A 22,416-nucleotide genomic window follows, 5' to 3' on the forward strand; every position below is an offset into this window, starting at 1 on the left:
TCCAGTCTCTCTCTCTCTCCCCCCAGTCTCTCTCCCCATCCCACTCTCTCTCTCCCCCCGTTTCTCTGTCTCCCCCAGTCTCTCTCTCTGTCTCCCCCAGTCTCTCTCTGTCTCCCCCAGTCTCTCTCTCTCTGTCTCCCCCAGTCTCTCTCTCTGTCTCCCCCAGTCTCTCTCTTCCTCCCCCCAGTCTCTCTCTTCCTCCCCCCAGTCTCTCTCTTCCTCCCCCCAGTCTCTCTCTTCCTCCCCCCCAGTCTCTCTCTTCCTCCCCCCCAGTCTCTCTCTTCCTCCCCCCCAGTCTCTCTCTTCCTCCCCCCAGTCTCTCTCTTCCTCCCCCCAGTCTCTCTCTTCCTCCCCCCAGTCTCTTTCTTCCTCCCTCCAGTCTCTCTCTCTTCCTCCCCCCAGTTTCCCTCTCTCCTCCAGTCTCTCTTTCTCTCTCCCTGTCTCTCTCTCTCTCCCTCCCCCAATCTCTCTTTCCCTCCCTTCCCCCAGTCTCTCGCTCTGTCTCCCCCAGTCTCTCGCTCTGTCTCCCCCAGTCTCTCGCTCTGTCTCCCCCAGTCTCTCGCTCTGTCTCCCCCAGTCTCTCGCTCTGTCTCCCCCAGTCTCTCGCTCTGTCTCCCCCAGTCTCTCGCTCTGTCTCACCCAGTCTCTCGCTCTGTCTCCCCCAGTCTCTCGCTCTGTCTCCCCCAGTCTCTCGCTCTGTCTCCCCCAGTCTCTCGCTCTGTCTCCCCCAGTCTCTCGCTCTGTCTCCCCCAGTCTCTCGCTCTGTCTCCCCCAGTCTCTCGCTCTGTCTCCCCCAGTCTTTCGCTCTGTCTCCCCCAGTCTCTCGCTCTGTCTCCCCCAGTCTCTCGCTCTGTCTCCCCAAATCTCTCTCTCTGTCTCCCCCAGTCTCTCTCTTCCTCCCCCCAGTCTCTCTCTTCCTCCCCCCAGTCTCTCTCTCTTCCTCCCCCCAGTCTCTCTCTCTCTTCCTCCCCCCAGTCTCTCTCTCTCTTCCTCCCCCCAGTCTCTCTCTCTCTCTTCCTCCCCCCAGTCTCTCTTTCTTCCTCCCCCAGTCTCTATCTTCCTCCCCCCACTTTCTCTCTTCCTCCCCCCACTCTCTCTCTTCCTCCCCCCACTCTCTCTCTTCCTCCCCCCACTCTCTCTCTCTTCCTCCCCCCACTCTCTCTCTCTTCCTTCCCCCATTTTCTCTCTTCCTCCTCCACTCTCTCTCTCTTCTTCCCCCTACTCTCTCTCTTTCCTCCCCCCACTCTCTCTCTCTCTCTTCCTCCTCCCACTCTCTCTCTCTTCCTCCCCCCAGTCTCTCTCTCTCTCTCTCTCTCTCAGTCTCTCGCTCTCTCTCCTCCCGTATCTCTCTCTCTCACTCCCTCCCCCCAATCTCTCTCTCTCTCCTCAGTCTCTCTCTCTCCCACTGATGTTTTCGCTCCCACAGAAGGCTGCAAAAATGTTCATGTAGATAATCACAGTGATATTTTAGGCAAAAGTCCTGAAGATAGTCCAAAAGCTAGAAGCAGCTCCAGCGGCGGTGAACTCCATGCGGTTCGTGGTTCGACTCCACTTCCGCCTTCCTCGTACGTTGCACTGCGCATGCAGGACTGGTTCGACGCCCATGTGCAAAAAGGAGGCGGAGTCCAATGCATGCATGAGCAGAAGGACACACAAAAAACTAGAGCAAATAATCACTGATAAATGGAAGTATTTTTTTCATCAATAATGTTTTCTATTATTATCCTTGTAAGACATGGGCTTTGAAATAAATCTAGGCTGTGCAGAGGAATCACAGCAGATAGTCTTGATCCCCAAGAAGCCAACCCTTTACTTGCTGGGAATCAAAAATGAGTAGTCGGTCGAGTAAATAAAACTCAGCATGAGTGCTGCCTGGGAACTTGGCTGTCTATTGCTCATTGCAGTGTCAATGGTCACCCACCAGGTGGATGTTAAAGCCCTTGCGATTCATGAAGGCAACACTTTTGCAAGAAAGAACGTTAATGGTTCATACACCCCATCAATAATCCTCTATACTTTGGGAGTTCTGCTATCCAGGAGAATTCTTAGGCTTGGATTGGCACCTCCCTGGATCTCTGGGGACTTTATTGAGCTGCTCACTTTTCTAAGCAAGCTACCATTACTAAGTGATTGACTAATATTGCAGATATCACTAGTTATCTTGGAATGACCTTGAGGCAAAAAAAATTCAAGGCAATGGTCACCTTGTCTGCAACTGTGCTTGTCCTGAAGTGCAGCTAAAGGATCTCTCCAACAAGCTACAGAGCTTTTGGACCATCTCCTTGTTGAACCATAGCTATCAAAGGCACTACTCCTTGGAGTCAATAGATCCAGCAAAGAGGGTAAGGGCAGGTCGGTGCCCTTCTTCACCTCTGAAGACTGACTATCCTAGCATCTGGAATTGCTTCATGGTCATCCTCCCCTTTCTCCAAATAAGTGGTGTAAAGGAATCTCAGATAGTATGTCCACTCTGTTGATAGGGATGGCAGAGTTCCACTAGTTTCCAGCTCTCTTCCAAAATATTTCCTCACAGTGCAGCATTAAGGTTTGTAAATTTCTTTTATACTGTGACCCACTAACAAAATTACATTGGTTTCCAAACCTTCAGCCTGATATTTTAAAGTAACGGAGTGATTATGTGCACGAACATTTTTGTGTCCATCTGCGCATGCGCGCCGTGGACTCCGCCCCTTTCTGTGCTCGATCCGGTCGCGCATGCGCAGAATGATATATGAGGAAGCCAGAAGTGGAGCCCAACCACATTGCCGAACCTGAGCCTGCTACTGGGGCTTTTGGGTAATCTCCAGGACTTTTGCCTAGAATATCGATGTGATTATCTACACACACATTTTCACGGCCTTCTGCGAGAGAGAGACTGGGGGGAATGGAGGAGAGAGGAAGACAGGGGAAGAGAGAGAGTGGTGGGGGGAAGAGGTGGAAGAGAGAGAGTGGGTGGGGAGAGAGAGAGAGAGAGAATGGTGGGTGGGGAGAGAGAGAGAGAGTGATGGGGGGAGGAGAGAGAGAGTGGTGGGGGGGGAGAGAGAGAGTGGTGGGGGGGGAGAGAGAGAGTGGGGGGAGGGGAGAGAGAGAGGTGGGGGGAGGAGAGAGAGAGTGGTGGGGGGAGGGGAAAGAGAGTGGTGGTGGGGGGAAAAAGAGTGGTGGTGGGGGGAAAGAGAGTGGTGGAGGGGAAAGAGAGTGGTGGGGGGGAAGAGTGGTGGGGGGAAAGAGAGTGGTGGGGGGGAGAGGAAGTGGTGGGGGGGAGAGGAAGTGGTGGGGGGGAAGAGTGGTGGTGGGAGGGAGATAGAGTGGTGGTTGGGGGGAGAGAGAGAGAGTGGGGGGAGAGAGAGAGAGTGGGGGGAGAGAGAGAGTGGGGGGGGAGAGAGAGAGAGAGAGTGGGGGGGAGAGAGAGTGGGGGGAGCGAGGGAGAGAGAGAGTGAGGGGATGAGAGAGAGTGGGGGTGATGAGAGAGAGAGAGAAAGTGGACAGATGAGAGTGGGGGGGAATGAGAGAGAGAGTGGGGGATGAGAGTGGCGAGGGGGGTGAGAGAGAGTGTGGGGAGGATGAAAGAGAGTGTGTGGGAAGAGAGAGAGGGTGGGGAAGAGAGAGAGAGATAGAGGGTGGGGCAGAGAGGGCGAGTCATAGAGAGAGCGAGAGGGAGAGGCAGAGAGAGTGAGAGAGGTGGGAGAGAGAGTGGGGCAGAGAAGACTGGGAGGAGGCAGAGAGAGAGAGAGGGAAATGAGGGAGAGGAGGTCAGGGGGGAGGGAAAGAGCACAGAATGCACAGTGGAGATGGGGGAAAGGTGGGTGGTGGGTGAGAGCGAGAACGTGGATGAGACAGATCACGTTCTTCCAACCCCGTCCCCATTACACCCGCATCACGTTCTCCCTCTCCTCCCCTACACCTGGTTGATTTCTCGGAAAGTTCAGTGCGTGTGTGGCAAGTGACATCATTTGAAATCCGGAAGTCACGATACTGTCACTATTCACTTCATACCCAATAAACCTGTTGACAATCCGTGACCCGGACACTGCCCCATCTATGGTGGGCGGGGTAATGTCAGGAGCTTGTTGGGGGGGTGGCGAAGGTCATGAATCTGTGGGGGTGGAACTTGGGCTGGGGGAGAAGGTCAGAAACGCAGGGGGTGGGGCGGTGGAGGAAAAGGGTCAGGAATTTGGGCAGGGGGAGAAGGTCAAGAAGCCAGGGTGGGAGGGAGAAGGTCACAAACTTGGGCAAGGGGAGAAGGTCAGTAACTCAGGAAGGACAGGAACTTGGGTGGTGGGATTGGAAGGAGGTCAAGAACTTGTTTGGTGGGAGGGAGGGGGCGATGGGAGAAGATCTTAACCCATGAGAGTAAGCCCTGTCAGTTCCAAGGGAGCTCTGTTCTGTCTGGAGTCGGCAGTCAGAATGGCTCAAATTACACTTTGCAAAGTCACTGATTACGTGAGTAGGGTGGTTCTAATTACACATTCCAGAGAAATTGCTGGACGTGACTCATCATCCAAGGGGACCAATCAGCAATCAGGTCTTGTGTTGCAATCTTGGTGTTGCAAACTAACGTGTCTTTAATGTAATTCAGCAGTCAAAATATAGAGTACTTACAAACAGTGCCAGGGGCAACCTGTACCTGACCTGTGATCAATGGAAGTGGAGAAAAGCTAGTCATAGCCATGGATTACATCACTTAGCATTCATTTAAATTTCACTGAAAAAGCAACACCTCTTTCAAGCACATTGAAATGCAAACTGCCCAAACCCCAAGAGGAAGTCAGTGCCCATTTTCCTTCTGCCCAAAAATTAGGTGCACCTGGTGCCAAAACTGAAGGAAAATCAGCCTTATGATATGCTAGAATCTTAGTCACTTTAAGCTTGCAAGCTTGTTTTCAGTCCAAGGTATTATATCACATACATCAAAGAATCATTACATTGTAGACAAGCTCTAAATTATTTGATGTTTGGTGTAATATTTATTTAATTGTAGGAGTACCTAGAACTCATTCTACAGAAGGAGCAAGAGATAAATGAAATGATACCTAAGGAGCCACGGAATGAAGAAGAGCGTGTCCATGCTGCTGATCTGCTCAAAATGGTTCTGGTAAGAATCCACTGTTGTAGTTAGCATTGCTACTTGACTGATTTAACGAACTGGATATAGCTGCTATGACATGAGGCAGTTTGGAGAAGAAACCCATAACTAAAGTTCCCTATTTTTTAATGATGTGACTCACTTCTCATGATTGTGAGTCATATCACAAAACTAATTTCATAATTGGCACTGATCCGAAAACTGCCTCACAGATGCCAAAAGATCAGAGTGGGAAATTATATTAGAGTTAAGAACGGTTCCAATTGGCTGAAAACCACAGTAAACTAGGCTGAACTGTTAATGGGTAAACCTACAGATAAACCGTGGGAAGGATTTAAATAGATACCTTGTACAATGCAAAACCAGTACATACCCCTAAAAGGCAATGGCTGCACTGTTTTAGTTAAGTAACCATGGTCAACAAATGAGGCAAGAGACAATATACAAACATACAACAATTATGGATAGGAATAGATCTACTGGTCCATCCAGCATCTCCCAAGCAATTGTGATGGTTTACACATCATAATACATACATCTCCCATCCATTGGAGAAATGTAATCTCCTAGGAGAGGCAAAAAAAAAAGATTAATACCCAGGCTGTTTAGAGAATCAAATCTGGAAAATTCTTGTCCGTTCCCCTTAGGTGATTGAAACTAGTCCAGGAAATCACATTGGCCCTGATTTACAATACAGGATACCTACCTCTTGTACGAGGAGATCTAGCTCTTGCTTGAAGGAATACAGCGAATCAGCATTCATCACATGAGCCAGTAACCATTCTCTGGGATAAGAAGAATTGCCTAACACCAAACTAGTTCATAACCAATAAGTGTGACCCCCTATTCCTTAACTTATTCAGTTGAAATAATCGGTCTCCTTGAATGCAATCTAGTTAGCCTTTATCTGAAGGGTGTTGGAATTCAAAACTGGGGAAGTGTTGCTTCAGTTGTACAAAGCCTTGGTCAGACCCCATCTGGAGTATTGCATCTCAGGAAGAATATATTGACCTTAGAAGTGGGTATAGCATAGATTCACCAGAATGATATCTGGGCTTAAAGGGTTGCATAAACTTGGCTTATTTACCCTTGAATTTTAAGGTTGATGGATTATCTAATTAAGGTGTTTAAAAGGATAAATGGATTTGATAGAGTAGATACAAAGAAATGATTTCCTCTGGCAGGGAAAATCCAGAACATCAGGATATAATCTTAAAATTAGAGCTAAGCCATTTAGGAGTGAAATCAGGAAGCATCTCTTCACACAACAGGTAGTGGAAACCTTGAAAACTCTACCCCAAAAAGCTGTAGATGCTGGGGCAATTGTAATTTTCAAGACTGAGATCGTTAGATTTTCATTAGGTAAGGTTAGCAAGAAATATGGAACAAATTAAGTTTAGGTATAGATCAGCCATAATCTAATTGAATGACAGAACAATCTCGATGGGCTGAATGACCTGCTCCTGTTCCAACGTAAATCTATAGTTTGGCTTCATCTCATAAATTGTCACAAACCCAATTTAAAGGAAAATAATCTCTTTGGCCGAGAAATAACACTGCAAATATTAGTATTTTAGCATTTAACATTTATATCAAATGCCTTTACAACTTTAAAGGAGACATTAACTCACTTATTTTCAACAGGTTAATGTCTGTGTTGAAATAGCAAACAAAGGACTTTGAGGCAATCAAATTATTCATAGTTTAATATTGCACATCAGGATTTCAGTGATCATAGCCTAAAAATGTTGTGGTGCTACTGCACCCATAGAAGTACGGTAGGGAAGAACATCAGTGACCGCATCCTAATTCCCAGGGATGTGGTCATTTAAATAATAGAGGTGGTGCACGTAACTGCTGCAGCTCGCCAATGAGACAGCTGAAAGTCAGACAGGAACCATACTGCTCTGAGAGGACAAGCCAAGGCCCATATCAGATTAATCTGCATCCCAGAGTACTAAAAGAGGTAGCCATGGAAATAGTGGATGCATTGGTTGTCATCTTCCAAAATTCTATAGATTATGGAACAGTTCCTGCAGATTGGAGGGTGGCAAATGTAACCCCACTACTTAAAAAAGGAGGGAGAGAGAAAACTGGGAACTACAGACCGGTTAGCCTAACATCAGTAGCAGGGAAAATGTTAGATTCTATTATAAAGGATGTGATAACGGCACACTTAGATAATATCAACGGAATTAGACAAAGTCAACATGATTGATGAAAGGAAAATCGTGTCTGACAAACCTACTGGAGTTTTTTGAGGATGTAACTGATAGAATAGATAAGGGAGAACCAGTGAATGTAGTGTATTTGGATTTTCAGAAGGCCTTTGATAAAGCCCCACATAAGAGGTTAGTGTGCAAAATTAAAGCACATAGGATTGGGGTAATGTACTGGCATGGATTGAAAATTGGTTAACTGACAGGAAAGAGAGAGTGGGAATAAACGGGTCTTTTTCAGGATGGCGGGCAGTGACTAGTGGGGAGCACAGGGATCAGTGCTTGGGCCCCATCTATTCACAATATATATAAATGATTTGGATGAGGGAACCAAATGTAATATTTCCAAGTTTGCTGACAACATATAACTAAGTGGGATTGTGAGTTGTGAGGAGGATGCAAAGACGCTGCAAGGCGATTTAGATAGGTTGAGTGAGTGGGCAAACACATGGCAGCTGCAGTATAACATGGATAAATGTGAAGTTATCCACTTTGATAGGAAAAACATAAAGACAAAGTATTATTTAAATGGTAATAGCTTGGGAAATGTCGATGTACAAAGGGACCTGGGTGTCCTTGTACACCAGTCATTGAAAGCAAACATGCAGATGCAGCAAGCAGTTAGAAAGGCAAATGGTATGTTGGCCTTCATTGCAAGAGGATTTGCGTACAGGAGCAAGGATGTCTTACTACAGTTATACAGGGCCTTGGTGAGACCACACCTGGAATATTGTGTGCAGTTTTGGTCTCCTTACCCAAGAAAGGATATATTTGCCATAGAGGGAGTGCAGCGAAGGTTCACCAGATTGATTTCTGGGATGGCAGGACTGTTGTATGAGGAGAGATTGGGTCGACTAGGCCTGTATTCAATAGAGTTTAGAAGAATGAGAGGGAATCTCATTGAACCGTATAAAATTCTGACGGGGTTGGATAGACTGGATGCGGGGAGGATGTTTCCCCTGGCTGAGAAGTCTAGAACAAGGGGTCACAGTCTCAGGATTCGGGGTAGGAAATTTCGGTCCGAGATGAGGAGTCATTTTTTCACTCAGAGGGTGGTGAACCTGTGGAATTCTCTACCACAGAAGGCTGTGGAGGCTAAGTCACTGAATATATTTAAGAGGGAGATAGATAGCTTTCTAGAAACAAAAGGCATCAAGGGGTATGGGAAAAAAGCAGGAATATGGTGTTGAGATAGAGGATCAGTTATGATCATATTCAATGGTGGTGCAGGCTCGAAGGGCCCAATGGCCTACTACTGCTATTTTCTATGTTTCTATGTTAAAGAATAAGGTGAGAGGAAATATTGTTAATAGTTCTCTTGTGCAGCAGTAATATTATCAAATGCGTATTATTATTAGATCATCAATATGATGCTTTATTCATCTATTTTACATCATATCTTTATATGGTATATCTTCTTTCTCTTTTATTTCTATTGGATTGTAGTTCCACTCCAGTGACTCGAGCACAGAAATCTAGGCTGACACTCCAGAGCAGTACTGAAGGAGTGCTGCACTGTTCGAGGAGAGTCTTTCGGATGAGACGTTAAATTGAGGCCCCGTCTGCTCTCGCAGGTGGACATAAAATATCCCATAGCACTATTTTGAAAAAGAGCAGGGAAGTTATCCCCAGAGTCCTGGCCAATATTTATCCCTCAATCAAGATTATTAAAAAAACAGTTTATCTGGTCATTATCATATTGCTGTTTGTAGGAGCTTGCTGTGCGCAAATTACAACAGTGACTCACTTCAAAAGTACTTAATTGCCTGAAAAGCTCTTTTGGACATCCTGAGGTCGTGAAAGGCGCTATAGAAATGCAAGTCTTTTTTCTTTAACATTATCACAAAAATGATACTATTATTCCTATGCAGTCCTTCCCTGATGAAGAATGTGAAACGGAAGAGAAGGAAGCAAGCAAAGGTACATTTTCATGATTTTACATGACAAGTGATAGGATAAAAATTGAGAAAGAAGAGGTATTAGAAAGGCTGGCTGTACTTAAAGTAGATAAATTACCAGGAGCAGATGGGATGCATTCTAGGATGCTGAGGGAATTGAGGGCGGATTTTGTAGAGGTACTGGCCTTTATATTTCAATCCTCCAAAGATACAGGGGTGGTGCCAGAGGACTGGAGAATTGCAAATGTTACACCATTGCTCAAAAGAGGGTGTAAAGATAAACCCAGCAACTACAGACCAGTCAGTTTAATCTCAGTAGTGGAGAAGCTTTTAGAAACAGTAACCAGGGACAAAATTAACATTCACTTGGATAGTGGTGGATTAATTAAGGAACGCTAACACAGATTTATTAAAGGCAAATTGTGTTTAACCAACTTGATCGAGTTTTTTGATGAGGTAACAGAGAGGATTGATGAGGGTAAAGCGATTGACATAGTGTACATGGATTTCCAAATGGCGTTCAACAAAGTGCCACATAATAGGCTTGCCAGCAAAATTGAAGCCCATGGAATAAAAAGGACAGTGGCAGCTTGGATACGAAATTGGCTAAGTGACAGGAAACAGAGAGTAGTGGTGAACAGTTGTTTTTTTGGAAAGTATACAGTGGTGTCCCCAGGGGTCAGTTCTAGGACCACTGTTTTTCTTAATATATATTAATGGGTGTACAGAGCACAATTTCAAAATTTGCAGATGGCACAAAACTTGGAAGTACAATGAACAGTGGGGAGGAGAGAGATCGACTTCAGGAAGATGTGGACAAGCTGATGAAATGGGTGGACACGTAGCAGATGAAATTTAATGCAGAGAAATGTGAAGTGATGCCTTTTGGTAGAAAGAATGAGAAGAGGACAAATAAACTAAATGGTACAATCCTAAACGGAGTGCATGAACAGAGAGACCTGGGGGTATGTTTGCATATATTGTTGAAGGTGGCAGGGCAGGTTGAGAAAGCAGTTAAAAAGGCTTACGGTCTCCTGGGCTTCATAAATAGAGGTATAGAGTGCAATTGTGTGGAAATTATCATGGGCCTGTATAATACACTGATTCAGCCAAAACTGGAGTATTGTGTTCAATTCTGGGAACCACACTTTAGGAAGGATGTGAAGGGTGCAGAAAAGATTTATAAGAATGATTCCAGGAATGAGTGACTTCAGTTACGTGGTTAGACTGGAGAAGCTGGGGTTGTTCTTCTTGGAGCAGAGAAGATTGAGAGGAGATTTGATAGAGGTGTTCAAAATCATGAGGGGTCTGGACAGAGTATACAGAGAGAAACTGTTCCCATTGGCAGAAGGGTCAAGAACCAGAGGACACAGATTTAAGGTGATTGGCAAGAGAACCAAAGGCAATGTAAGAAAAAACTTTTTTAAACAGTGAGTGGTTGAGATCTGGAATGCACTGCCGGAAAGGGTGGTGGAGGCAGGCTCAATTTTATCTTTGAAAAGGAAGTTAGATAAGTATCTGAAGGAAACAAAATTGCAGGGCTATGAGGAAAGGGCAGGGGAGTGGCACTAGCTGAGAGTCGGCATGGCCAAATGGCCGCCTTCTGTGCTATAACCATTCTATGATTCTATGATTGTGGGGTCCAAAATTCTAGTGCAACAAAATTTTGAGGGTTAGATTTTATAGTGGAACCATTTTTGCCAATGTTACACCCATTTTTCTTCCCAGCAAAATTTCCAGTCTGAGTGAGAGGTGCCATCTCTTACATCTGCCCCTTCACCTGCACATACTTGCAAATTATATTTGGTCTAAAGCCTCAGAATTCCCCTCATTTCTGCTCTTTTTAGGATGTGGAGCTTCCACTTTGGGCGCACTCAGCAATCTGGGTGCAAATTGTGTTTGAAACTGCACTGGTTTTATGAAGTGAGCCTGCATGCGTCAGGTCACCGATACTGACATCATGAAAGCTAGCGAATTCATCTATTTTGGGATGAATCATAGGCAGGAGCATGAAAGGGCTACTCAGTTCTGTCGTGTTGCTGAATTCCATAGTTCAGGGGGCAGTAGAAGGCATCCACATTGCACTACGGGCTCCTACTGTGGAGCTATTGCATTTCCCCAACCCTATACCCGTCTAGCAGTAATATCAACACCATTTATGCTAATGGCATATTGCTTGTAGAATTAATAATAACTGGAGGAGGACGCCACAGATTTCTACAAGCACTTTTACCTCGTTATTAGTTTCCTACACAGTTTAAAAATGTAAAATCATAAACTGAGCAATTTTTACAGTAGTTCCAAATAAATTATTACTTTGCATGAACCATTGGAAATATCAATAAGTATTCAAAGCATATGTAATTTCATGCTAATGCATTAGTGTGACCCAATAAGTGTGACAGTCTATGTAGTTTCTACACATCTAGCTTTGTTATATGTTACAGTTGATGTAGCCTCAATTTACGAGCATGCTGTGGCACCCACTGTCAAGAACATACCTGAGATGGCTACATGTGAATGGACTAAAGTAGACTTGAAATGGTATGTCGATCTAACTTTCCCAATGCTTTGATATTCCTTTGCCTTTTGCTTTATTTTTCATTCCCAAAAAGTGATACTGAGAGCCATTAAATGACAGCAAAACATAGGTTACTTGAATATTCACAACATTCTAAGGAAATAATAGAACCTTAATAATACTGTCCAATATTACTAGGCAGTAAATTCCGATCTAAAAATCAAACCAATTGATTGAAAGTAACATTTTCTGGTACTCAGGTGGATAGAATTTAATATGAGTAGAATATTCAGTGGGAGACTGTTATTTCATCCCACAATACTAATTGGACCCAAGATTGCTCAGGCCTTCTGGCGCCCTACCACCACAACTCCAGCAGGACTGTAACAAAAGGATTCAGAATTTGGCTGAGACCCAGTTATACTGGGTCCCTCCCTACACTGGGAATTCCTGCTGGGCCTTGAAAAGAACGCAACCTCCGTCGACTCCTTAAAAGGCGTCAATGAGTAAGGAGTAGGGACTTGCCTATGTTGGGTGTTCCTGTGCCCCAACCCTCAGTCAGGACATGGCATAGGATTGATGCACATATCACTGGTCTCACCAGGCATACCTGACTGATCCCAGCGAAAGTGGGGACAACTAGGGGGTCCAGGTCTAGGTTGGATCGGAGCCAGACCCCCAAAGATGAGGAGCTCAAAAACTGGGCGGGGGTGGGTGGGAGGTGCGCGAGGGGAAGGTGGTGCGGTTGGGTGAAGTGGTTCTTTTTGTAAGAGGAGCACTCAACACTCAATGTTCCTCCTTCAGCAAAGTCAATCAGTGGCAATCCCAACACAACTGCCAGGATAATGCCTCTGTGGATTTATCAGGCCAATATTTTTAGGCAAGAAATATAAATGGCTGGAAATTGCAAACATTTTGACGATAGTTTGGTAACAAATACATCCAAATTTCACGGGTAGTTTTAATCTTTGTTGCACCATCAAGATAGGTAAAAAAGATTGACATCCCCAACAACAAAGCAAACTACATACTTTTAACAAAAATTTTCCAATCTGTTATACACATTACAAATCTAATACTTTAAAAGCCTTAAATTTAAGGAATTATTTATTTATATTACAATTATTTGTTTATATACAGGTGCAACGTCCCGAATCCAGAATTCCGAAAAGTGGACATTTTATGCATAGCTGATGGAGTTGTCCGGGATTATTGTCCGAAAACCGGACATTTATGAGGCAAAACCCAAAATCCGGCACAGATTCGGTCGAAGATTCCAGATTTCAGACCAGAAAATCAAGCCTGAAATCCGGAATCCTCGACTGAATCCGTACCGGATTTCGGGTTTTGACGGATTTCGGACCTCGCCGCTCAAAACCCAGCACGGATTTAGTCGAGGATTCTGGATTTCAGACTATTGATTTTCTTGTCTGAAATTCGGAAAAAATCCAAAAACTGGCACGGACTTGGTCCCAACAATTCCAGATTTCGGACGTTGTACATGTACTGATTAGTGAATTATTCATAGAAATTATTTGCTCTGTTTATTGCATCATGAATTTCAGTTTTCTGCACCAACAAGGTAAGCAATAATCCATAATTTACAACTTTTGTTTACAGCAAGCTCTCCTAGGTCAAAATAAGTTTAGGATGACTTGTACGTGAATATATCAGTGATTTAAATATTCTGTATCTTAATTTCTCTTATCTCTTTCATGCAGCAACAAAGGGCAAAACCAGATATCTCAGTGGCCACAAAGAGTAGAACAATACAGGTAACAATAAGCTAAGCAAGAAAAAACAAACGTGGAAAAATAAGGAAAGTGCTAACTTAAATAAATATGATGGCAAACTGTTGTTCCTTAGAAATCATAAAGCTATTGTTTTCCAGGTAGCCAATTTAGTTGCTTCTGATTAATGCATAAATACAATGATACGTGTGACTTATACAGTTCCTCCCAGAATCCAAATGATTTCTTATTATTCGAGAACTGTGGATGGCATGCTCACCTCTGAGTCAGAAGGTTGTGGGTTCAAGTCCCACTCCAGGGCCTTGAGCACATAAATCTAAGCTGACACTCAAGTGCAGTACTGAAGGAGTGCTGCACTGTCGGAGGTGCCGTCTTTCGGATGAGACATTAAACCGAGGCCCCGTATGCATTCTCAGGTGGACGTAAAAGACCTCATGGCACTATTTCAAAGAGAAGGGAAGTTCTCCCCGGTGTCCTGGCCAATATTTATCCCTCAGTCAACTTAACAAAAAAACAGATTATCTGATCATTATCACATTGCTGTTTGTGGAAACTTGCTGTGCACAAATTGGCTGCCACATTTCCCACATTGCAAACAGTGACTACACAGCAAAAGTACTTAATTGACTGTAAAGCGCTTTGAGACATCCGGTGGTTGTGAAAGCCGCTATAGAAATGTAAGTCTTTTTTCTTTCTGTCTACCCTACCTACCAGTAGATTTCTCCAGCCTATTCAAATATTCTGGCATATGAAGACTGTTTAAATTCATTGGCCCTGAAAACAAGTAAGTCATCAATCTTAGCGAAAGTGCCAGGATTCACCTCCTAGTGACTTCCAGCATTGGCCCACCAAAGTTCACAGAGTCATGGGGAGATCATCTAATCTGAATAATGATGGTACACACTTTGCATAACTAATAGGCCTCCTCATGGAGGTCCTGGTTGAGGAGGAAGATTTCCATGGGAGCAAGGGGATCAGCAAGAGGTGCAGCAGCAGCTTAACAAGAATGAGAAGGGCAACCCACTGTCAGCTGCAAGAAACTTTCATCCACTCTCATATAGGACACAATTCTCTTAACTGCCATATCTAGCTCTTCCATTAACATTTCTCCTCCTTCCCACCTCATCGATGTCCCTATTAATACTACCAAATGAAAGCAACATCCATATTTTTCCAAAAAACAAAGTCAGCACGCACAACAACCCATGACAGCATGAGCCAAGTAATCAGAAATGGCAATTTGTGAGCAACAAAGAATTTACATTTTTGATTTATCAATTTGGCATCATCTTACTGAGTAACCATACAATTCTAACTGTAGTGTAGGGAGTATGTTTAAAACAGAACTGTGTGGTGAGAAATATTTAACTGCTTAATTTGCTTGAATTCAATACTAATCATGGATTCCAATACATGTACCTGTATATGATAATGTGCAACAAGAAAGGAAATAAGAATCAACAACAAAGTTCCAAGATAGATGTTCGGATCATTAGTTGTCAAAATTTCAAGTTTGCTTCGTCAAAAAATACTGTCAATAACAATCCAGAAATTGAAGGTGTTTTCATATGGGTTTTATCACATTCAGACCATTGATAGCCTTGCATTTTGTATGTTATGTATGCAACACCTTGTAACCAGCATTCTACCGCCACCAGAGGGCACATATGTTGGAGTCCCAAGGGATCCCAACATCCCTTGGGAGCACTGCATTTCAGCAGGCCTCCCATGCTGTGCCGGCACTCTGGAGTCAGAATAAAGAGACTAAGGTCACACTTACTCAAGTCTACAGTACTCAGTCACATTGCTTTATTTGAGACAGAACATTGTACAACTGGATGTTGTCAGCAAGTGTAAATGGCATCAGATGTGATCATTTATTATAGTTCATAACTACTGTATCTGTGTACTGACAGACAGGAGATTGATGAAGCAAAAGCATCCAAACTAGCTCTGAAGAACATGATTGTCCCGTCATACTTTCAGTCTGACCAGGCCTTTGACTCAGACCAGGTAGTATTTCAGTTTTCCTTTTAAAGTTTTTAGCACAAAATTAAGGCACTCTCTAAGTGTGTAAACTGTTTTTTTTCATTAATCAGAAGGATGAGCATCTTCATTTTCATGTCACACCAGATTATTCAAAATAGAACAAGTTGACTGTTTCTACAAAAAAAATGCTTTTAGCAAATCTCTTCACAACTGAAGGCAAACCAAAGAAGTTTATAAGGGGAAGTCATCATGATTTTAGAAACAATAGTTCATGCTTCACAAGTTTACTGAATTTCTTTAAAAAGTTAAGTGATAAGTTAATGAATGAAGGCTAATTAGAAAATATAAGGGATATCTTTGCACTTCCAGTCAGGAGCAACACTCAGAGAGAGCAGGTTGGAGAATTGGGATTATGTTGCTGTAGCCCTATCACTAAACCTCACTCCCTGCCTTCATGGCTTCCCACTGAGAATGCAGGATCATAGAATTACCCCTATTAATATAGGTGTATTTTTGGAAAGCATTCAATACAGTTCCATATTTAATACTTTAATAAAAGACAAAAGTCTATGCTCTTTCTAGTAAATAGTTGGATGGAAAATTGTTTAAGTAATAGAAAACAGAAGGTGGTGATAAATGATGAAAGCTCTGTCTATGGGCAGTAACTAGTAGAGTTCAATAGGGCTGGTGTGCATACTCTTTTGTTCATAAATGCTATGGAGGTGGATACTCCTAATGTTATACAATTTGATGTTGGCACCAACCTATGTAGTTAAATGTCCATTGTCAAGGAGATAGGAAGTATTGAAATAGATCTGAATAATTTATGGCAATAGGCTAAGGAGGGGAAATTGAGTTTAGAGTGGCTGAAGTATAAACTACAGGAAATAATTTTCAAGCTTTACTCAACAAAAGTGCATATCAGAAATTCAAGCCTGCATGCATTTGATTTCCCTACCATTTAAATGAATGGGCACAGTTTTAGTGTGTATCGGTCTGTCACTGTATAACACTGGGTTGCAGTACTGGTGGGTGCGGGTCTGTCACTATAATTGAGAAGTAGTACTGTTGTGATGAGGACTGCCACTGGGGTGGTGATGTTGCAATCAATTGAAGGGAATTATTAAGAGCATACAACAGTAAGATTTATTGGCTGATGTGTGATTGGTTTTCTGGCTGTGTAATGGTTTGCTAAATAAGTCCAGTGTTGTAGCGAGATGTGCACAATTGATAATTAATTAAAAGATATGTTCTTTTATTCCCTATGGGCACAGTGTCATATGACATAGGTTTTGATATGGTGATCTCCCTACACAGTGATCTGCTAGTCTCAGCGAGACTGATGGTAGGCAAGCAATTATTTTGAAGGATTGATGTAAAATCTGAATGGCTCCAGACCTTTCTCCTACATCTGCAAGGAGCTGCACTCTTGTAGACTGGGAGGAAGGGGTAAGGATGACCTGGGTGGGGGAAGCAGGGCTCAGGTACAGTCTCAGCCTTGGCTCATTGGTAGAACTCTCACCTCTGAGTCCGAAACCATAAATCAGAAACCAGAGGCTTTGAGTCCATACAGCCCATAAACCCATAAAGGCTGACACTTCAAAGCAATGCCAAGGGAGTCTTGCACTTTAGAGGTACTGTCTTTCAAATGTAACTTTAGTCTCTCCATGGTGCTATTTGAAGGAAGAATAGAGAAGTTCTCCCAGTTGCCCAACCCAACATTTAACGCTTTACCAACTCCATTAAAACAGATTAGCTGACCATTTATCTCAGATTGGTTTTTGGGACCTCATTGTGGCTAAATTGTCTGCTACATTGTCTACATTACAACAGTGGCTACACTTCAAAAGTAATTGATTAGCTGTGTAGTACTTTGGAATTTCCTGTGGATGTGAAAGGCGCTGTATCAATACAAGTTCTTTCTTCAACTTAATTTAAACTCTTGTTGTGATTAAATCATGCTGCATACATGTGACAAACATTTCAATTCAAAGTATTCCCCATTTTGTAGAACAATTTAATATACTCAGGAGAATTTTATGCAACATTTTCATTAAAAATTGTTTCCTGCATGAAGACCATTAAGTTGAACCTCCCTCCCTGCTAGGTTACTTGGTGACATCACCGATGAGGAGTGTTCCCATGTTTCCTGGAGCAGCTACATAGTAAACCATAATTTTACACCAGCTAAAAGCTGATCTGGAACTGGTGGATCCCAGGTAAAAATTCCCAAGCAGAATCCACTGGTTCCAGATTGGCTCTTGTCTGCTGTTTACTGTGAAGTTGCTGCAGGATGCACAAGTACATTGCCTGTCAGATATCAATCAGAATGGAGAGTAGGGAGAGCGATTCAATGTATGGACATCCATACAAGTAATTAAAAACAAATTCTACTGCATATATTGGCCTCAAAATTCATCTGCACAGTGCCAGCGGGCTACTAAGCCCCCAGTATGGCAGGCAAGAAGCGTACACACATTTCCAGCCAGAAGTGGACCGCCCACCATATTCTGAAAGGACAGAAAATCGTTGTGCAGCATCCACACCTGAAACAGATGTTAGGCCTTTCACATTGCAAGTTAGGTTTGTCCTGACCCGGCCAATCTCTCTTCCAGCCCCCCCTGACCCAGCCTCTGATCTCTCTCTTCCCCCCGCCCCCTGCCGCCAACCTGACCTCCGATCTTTCTTCCCTCCCCCACCCCGATCTGATCTCTTTCCCTACCAACCTAGTTGTCCTTACTATACAGTATAAATGCACAGGAGGCCCATACTTGAGAGAAGATCACTCTGTGACCAGTTACCTTTATTACCAAGACCTCAAGTGATGAAGGTGGGTGGAGTTTCCCCTTTTATACCTGAAAGTCCAGGATAGGAGTGTCTCCCACAAGTTCACCCCCTTGTGGTCAGTGTTCTCAAGGTGTACAACTTAGGTCAGCTTATACATGGGTTAAAATGATAGTTGAATACATGACATCACCTCCCCCCAAAGTCTTATTGGGATCACAGGTTAAGTCTCTCTGGTGGTTTACGCTCCCTTGTAGAGTGCCTGAGATGGGGCTCCAGTTGTTGGGCACTGGCCTGAGTGTCTGCTGTTTGCGGTGCCTCAGGCCTGTCCGGACTACCCACAGTGACTGGGCTCTCCTCCACTTGGTTCTGGTGTTCGGTCACCTGTGGTGGAGTAAACTCTACATCGTGTTCTTCCTCTGCTTCTTCTATGGGGTTGCTGAACCACCTTGTAGTTTGATCCACGTGTTTGCGGCAGATTTGCCCATTGGTAAGTTTAACTACCAAAACCCTATTCCCCTCTTTGGCAATCACAGTGCCTGCAAGCCATTTGGGCCCTGCAGCGTAATTAAGGACAAAAACAGGGTCATTGACATCAATACATCGCTCCCTCGCATTCCTGTCATGGTAGTCACATTGTGACTGACGCCTGCTCTCAACAATTTCTTTCATAGTAGGGTGTATAAGGGATAACTTGGCTTTGAGCGTCCTTTTCATTAGCAGCTCTGCGAGTGGAACCCCTGTGAGCGAGTGTGGTCAGGATCTATTGGCCAACAGGAGGCGTGATAAGCGGCTTTGTAGGGAACCCCCTTGGATTCTGAGCATCCCCTGTTTGATTATCTGCACTGCTCGTTCCGCCTGGCCGTTTGAGGCCGGCTTCAACGGTGCCATTCTGACATTGTTGATTCTATTGCCTGCCATGAAGTCCTGGAATTCAGTGCTTGTGAAGCACGGGCCATTGTCGCTGACCAAGACATCCGGTAAACCATGGGCGGCGAACATTGCCCGTAGACTTTCTACCATGGCAGAGGATGTGCTTGAATTTAAAATGGCACACTCAATCCATTTGGAGTAGGCATCTACTACAACCAAAAACATTTTTCCCATGAAAGGACCTGCGTAGTCCACGTGGATGCGTGACTATGGCTTGGCGGGCCAAGACCAGGGGCTAAGGGGAGCTTCCCTGGGTGCGTTGCCCAGCTGTGCACACGTGTTGCACCTGCGAACACAAAGTTCCAGGTCTGCATCTATCCCTGGCCACCAAACATGTGACCTGGCAATTGCCTTCATCATGACAATGCCCGGGTGATCATTGTGAAGTTCTCTGATAAACATCTCTCTGCCCATCTGTGGCATGACTACTTCGTTTCCCCACAGTAGGCAATTGGCCTGAATCGAGAGTTCATCCTTGCGCCTATGAAATGGTTTAAATTCCTCAGGGCATGCCCCATACGTGGCTGCCCAGTCCCCATTCAGGACACATTTCTTAACTAAAGACAGTAGCGGGTCTTTATTTGTCCAGATTTTAATCTGACAGGCTGTCACAGGTGAGCCTTCGCTTTCGAAAGCTTCAACAGCCATGACCATCTCAGCATCATGCTCAGTTGCCCCCTCAGTGGTGGCTAGTGGGAGCCTGCTGAGTACATCGGCGCAATTTTCAGTGCCCGGTCTGTGCCGAATTGTGTAGTCATAGGCGGCTAATGTGAGTGCCCACCTCTGTATGTGGGCCGATGCATTCGCATTTATGGCCTTGTTGTCGGTCAAAAGGGACGTTAGGGGTTTGTGATCTGTCTCCAGCTCAAATTTCCTGCCAAACAGGTACTGGTGCATTTTTTTTACTGCATATACACATGCTAGCGCTTCCTTTTCTAACATCCCGTAGCCCCTTTCTGCCTGGGACAGACTTCTGGAGGCATAAGCTACCGGCTGTAACTGACCATTGGCATTCACATGCTGCAACACACACCCGACCCCATAGGACGACGCATCGCACGTTAAAACAAGTTTCTTACACAGGTCATATAACGTTAACAATTTGTTAGAGCACGCAACTTGTTATGCTCCATCAAAAGCCCTTTCCTGGCTGTGCCCCCCAGACCCAATCGTAACCTTTGCGTAGGAGCACATGTAGCGGCTCTAACAGCGTGCTCAATTTGGGAAGAAAGTTACCAAAATAGTTCAGGAGCCCCAGGAACGAACACAGCTCCGTCGTGTTGCGGGGTCTGGGTGCTCTCTGGATCGCTTCCGTTTTGGACGCAGTAGGTCTGATCCCGTCTGCTGCTACCCTCCTCCCCAGGAATTCTACCTCTGGAGCTAAGAAGACGCACTTCGCCTTTTTCAGTCGCAGCCCGACCCGGTCCAGTCTGCATAGCACCTCCTCCAAGTTGTGGAGGTGTTCTTCAGTATCGCGATCCGTGATGAGGATGTCCCCTTGAAAAACCACTGTCCTTGGAATCAACTTGAAGAGGCTTTCCATATTTCGCTGAAAGATCGCGGCGGCCGAACGAATCCCGAACGGACATCTGTTATACTCAAAAACCCCTTGTGTGTCATGATGGTGGTCAGCTTCCTCGACTCACTCGCCAGCTCCTGGGTCATTTAAGCTGAGGTCAGGTCCAATTTTGAAAAAAGTTTGCCCCCGGATAGCGTCGCAAAGAGGTCCTCCGCTCTCGGTAGCGGGTACTGTTCTTGGAGTGACACCCGATTGATGGTGGCCTTGTAATCGCCACATATCCTGACCGACCCATCCGCCTTGAGCACCGGCACAATCGGGCTCGCCCAGTCACTGAATTCGACTGGCGAGATGATGCCTTCCCCCAGCAGGCGGTCCAATTCGCATTCTATCTTTTCCCGCATCACTTACGGCACCGCTCTGGCCTTGTGGTGTACTGGCCTGGTGTCCGGGTTTATGTGAATTACTACCTTGGCTCCCATAAAAGTGCTAATTGAAATAATTAGTCAAATTTGTCCAGGACCTGTGAGCACGATACTCGCTCCACAGAAGAAATTGCATTGACATCGCCCCATTTCCAGTTCATGACAGCAAGCCAACTCCTCCCCAGTAGTGCGGGACCGTCCCCCGGGACAATCCAGAGTGGCAATCTGTTCTCCGAATCTTTGTGGGTCACGACTACCATGGTGCTGCCCAGCACCGGAATGATCTCCTTTGTATATGTCTGTAGCTGTGCGTCAATCGGCAATAATTTTGGCCACCTGGCCTTGGACACCCACAAGCTTTCGAACTGTTTGATACTCATCAGGGACTGGCTGGCCCCCGTGTCTAGCTCTATTAATATTGGGATGCCATTGAGGAGCACTTCCATCATTATCGGTGGCGTCCTGATATATGAACTGTATATGTGCTCCACATGAACTCGCTGAACTTCAGCTTCCAGCGATTTTCCCCAGTATTTATTTGGCCTCGTTGGGCTTACATCGGGCCTGTCCTCCTCGTACATCAACCTGGCTGCAGGCTTCCTGCACATACGCGCCAAGTGACCGCTGACGTTGCAGTTTCTGCAGGGATATTGCTGATACCTGCAAGCTCTGGCTGTGTGTTTGCCTCCACACCTCCAACATGAGCCGTTGTTGGAAACAAAAGGTCCATTACCAGTCGATCGTCTCTGACTGTCTCTGTAACTGTCCTTAAGCGCACCATTAACAGGTGTTGATGGCCCCATTACTGGCCGCATTGTCCATTGCGATGGCATGAATCGCCGTTCAGCTAGCCATTGTCTCTGTTGAAATCCCCCTTTGGGTTCGACTACATGCTGCGGCATGTCCGATTGCCCTTGTCTGCCGAGAGAACTGTGTGCCGCGTTAACAATGGTGACTCCCTGGTCGTTTGTTGCATTTGAGCCAAGATTTTTGTCATACATCATTCTGTTCTCTTCCTCCCCTGAGATAAATGTCTGGGCTTTCAGAGCCACCGCTTCCAAGGTCAAGTCTTAGGTCTCAATCAGTTTCCTGAAAACCCCAGCGTGCCCGATGCCCTCAATAAAAAAGTCTCGCAGCCTCTCCGCTCTGCATGCATCTGGGAACTTACATAGGCTCGCAGTCTCCGGAGGTCTGCCACGAAGTCTGGAATGCTTTGCCCATCTCGCTGCCAGTGCATGTAAAACCGGTGTCTCGCCATGTGCATGCTGCTCGCCGGTTTAAGGTGTTCCCCGAT

The 22,416-nt window shown here is 45.0% G+C and overlaps 1 protein-coding gene across 6 annotated transcripts in view; it reads left to right on the top strand.

The window, feature by feature from the left end:
• Positions 1-22,416, top strand: part of spag17 (sperm associated antigen 17) — a 564,758-nt gene that overhangs the window by 435,257 nt on the left and 107,085 nt on the right. For all 6 annotated transcript variants that reach the window (XM_070893521.1, XM_070893526.1, XM_070893524.1 and 3 more), the window contains 5 exons: positions 4,979-5,092; positions 9,174-9,222; positions 11,648-11,744; positions 13,443-13,496; positions 15,389-15,485. In XM_070893521.1, the coding sequence (XP_070749622.1) occupies positions 4,979-5,092; positions 9,174-9,222; positions 11,648-11,744; positions 13,443-13,496; positions 15,389-15,485 (411 nt within the window). The remainder of the gene's footprint in view (positions 1-4,978; positions 5,093-9,173; positions 9,223-11,647; positions 11,745-13,442; positions 13,497-15,388; positions 15,486-22,416) is intronic.

Source organism: Pristiophorus japonicus, chromosome 11, assembly GCF_044704955.1.
Source record: "Pristiophorus japonicus isolate sPriJap1 chromosome 11, sPriJap1.hap1, whole genome shotgun sequence".
Classification (NCBI taxonomy): domain Eukaryota; kingdom Metazoa; phylum Chordata; class Chondrichthyes; family Pristiophoridae; genus Pristiophorus; species Pristiophorus japonicus.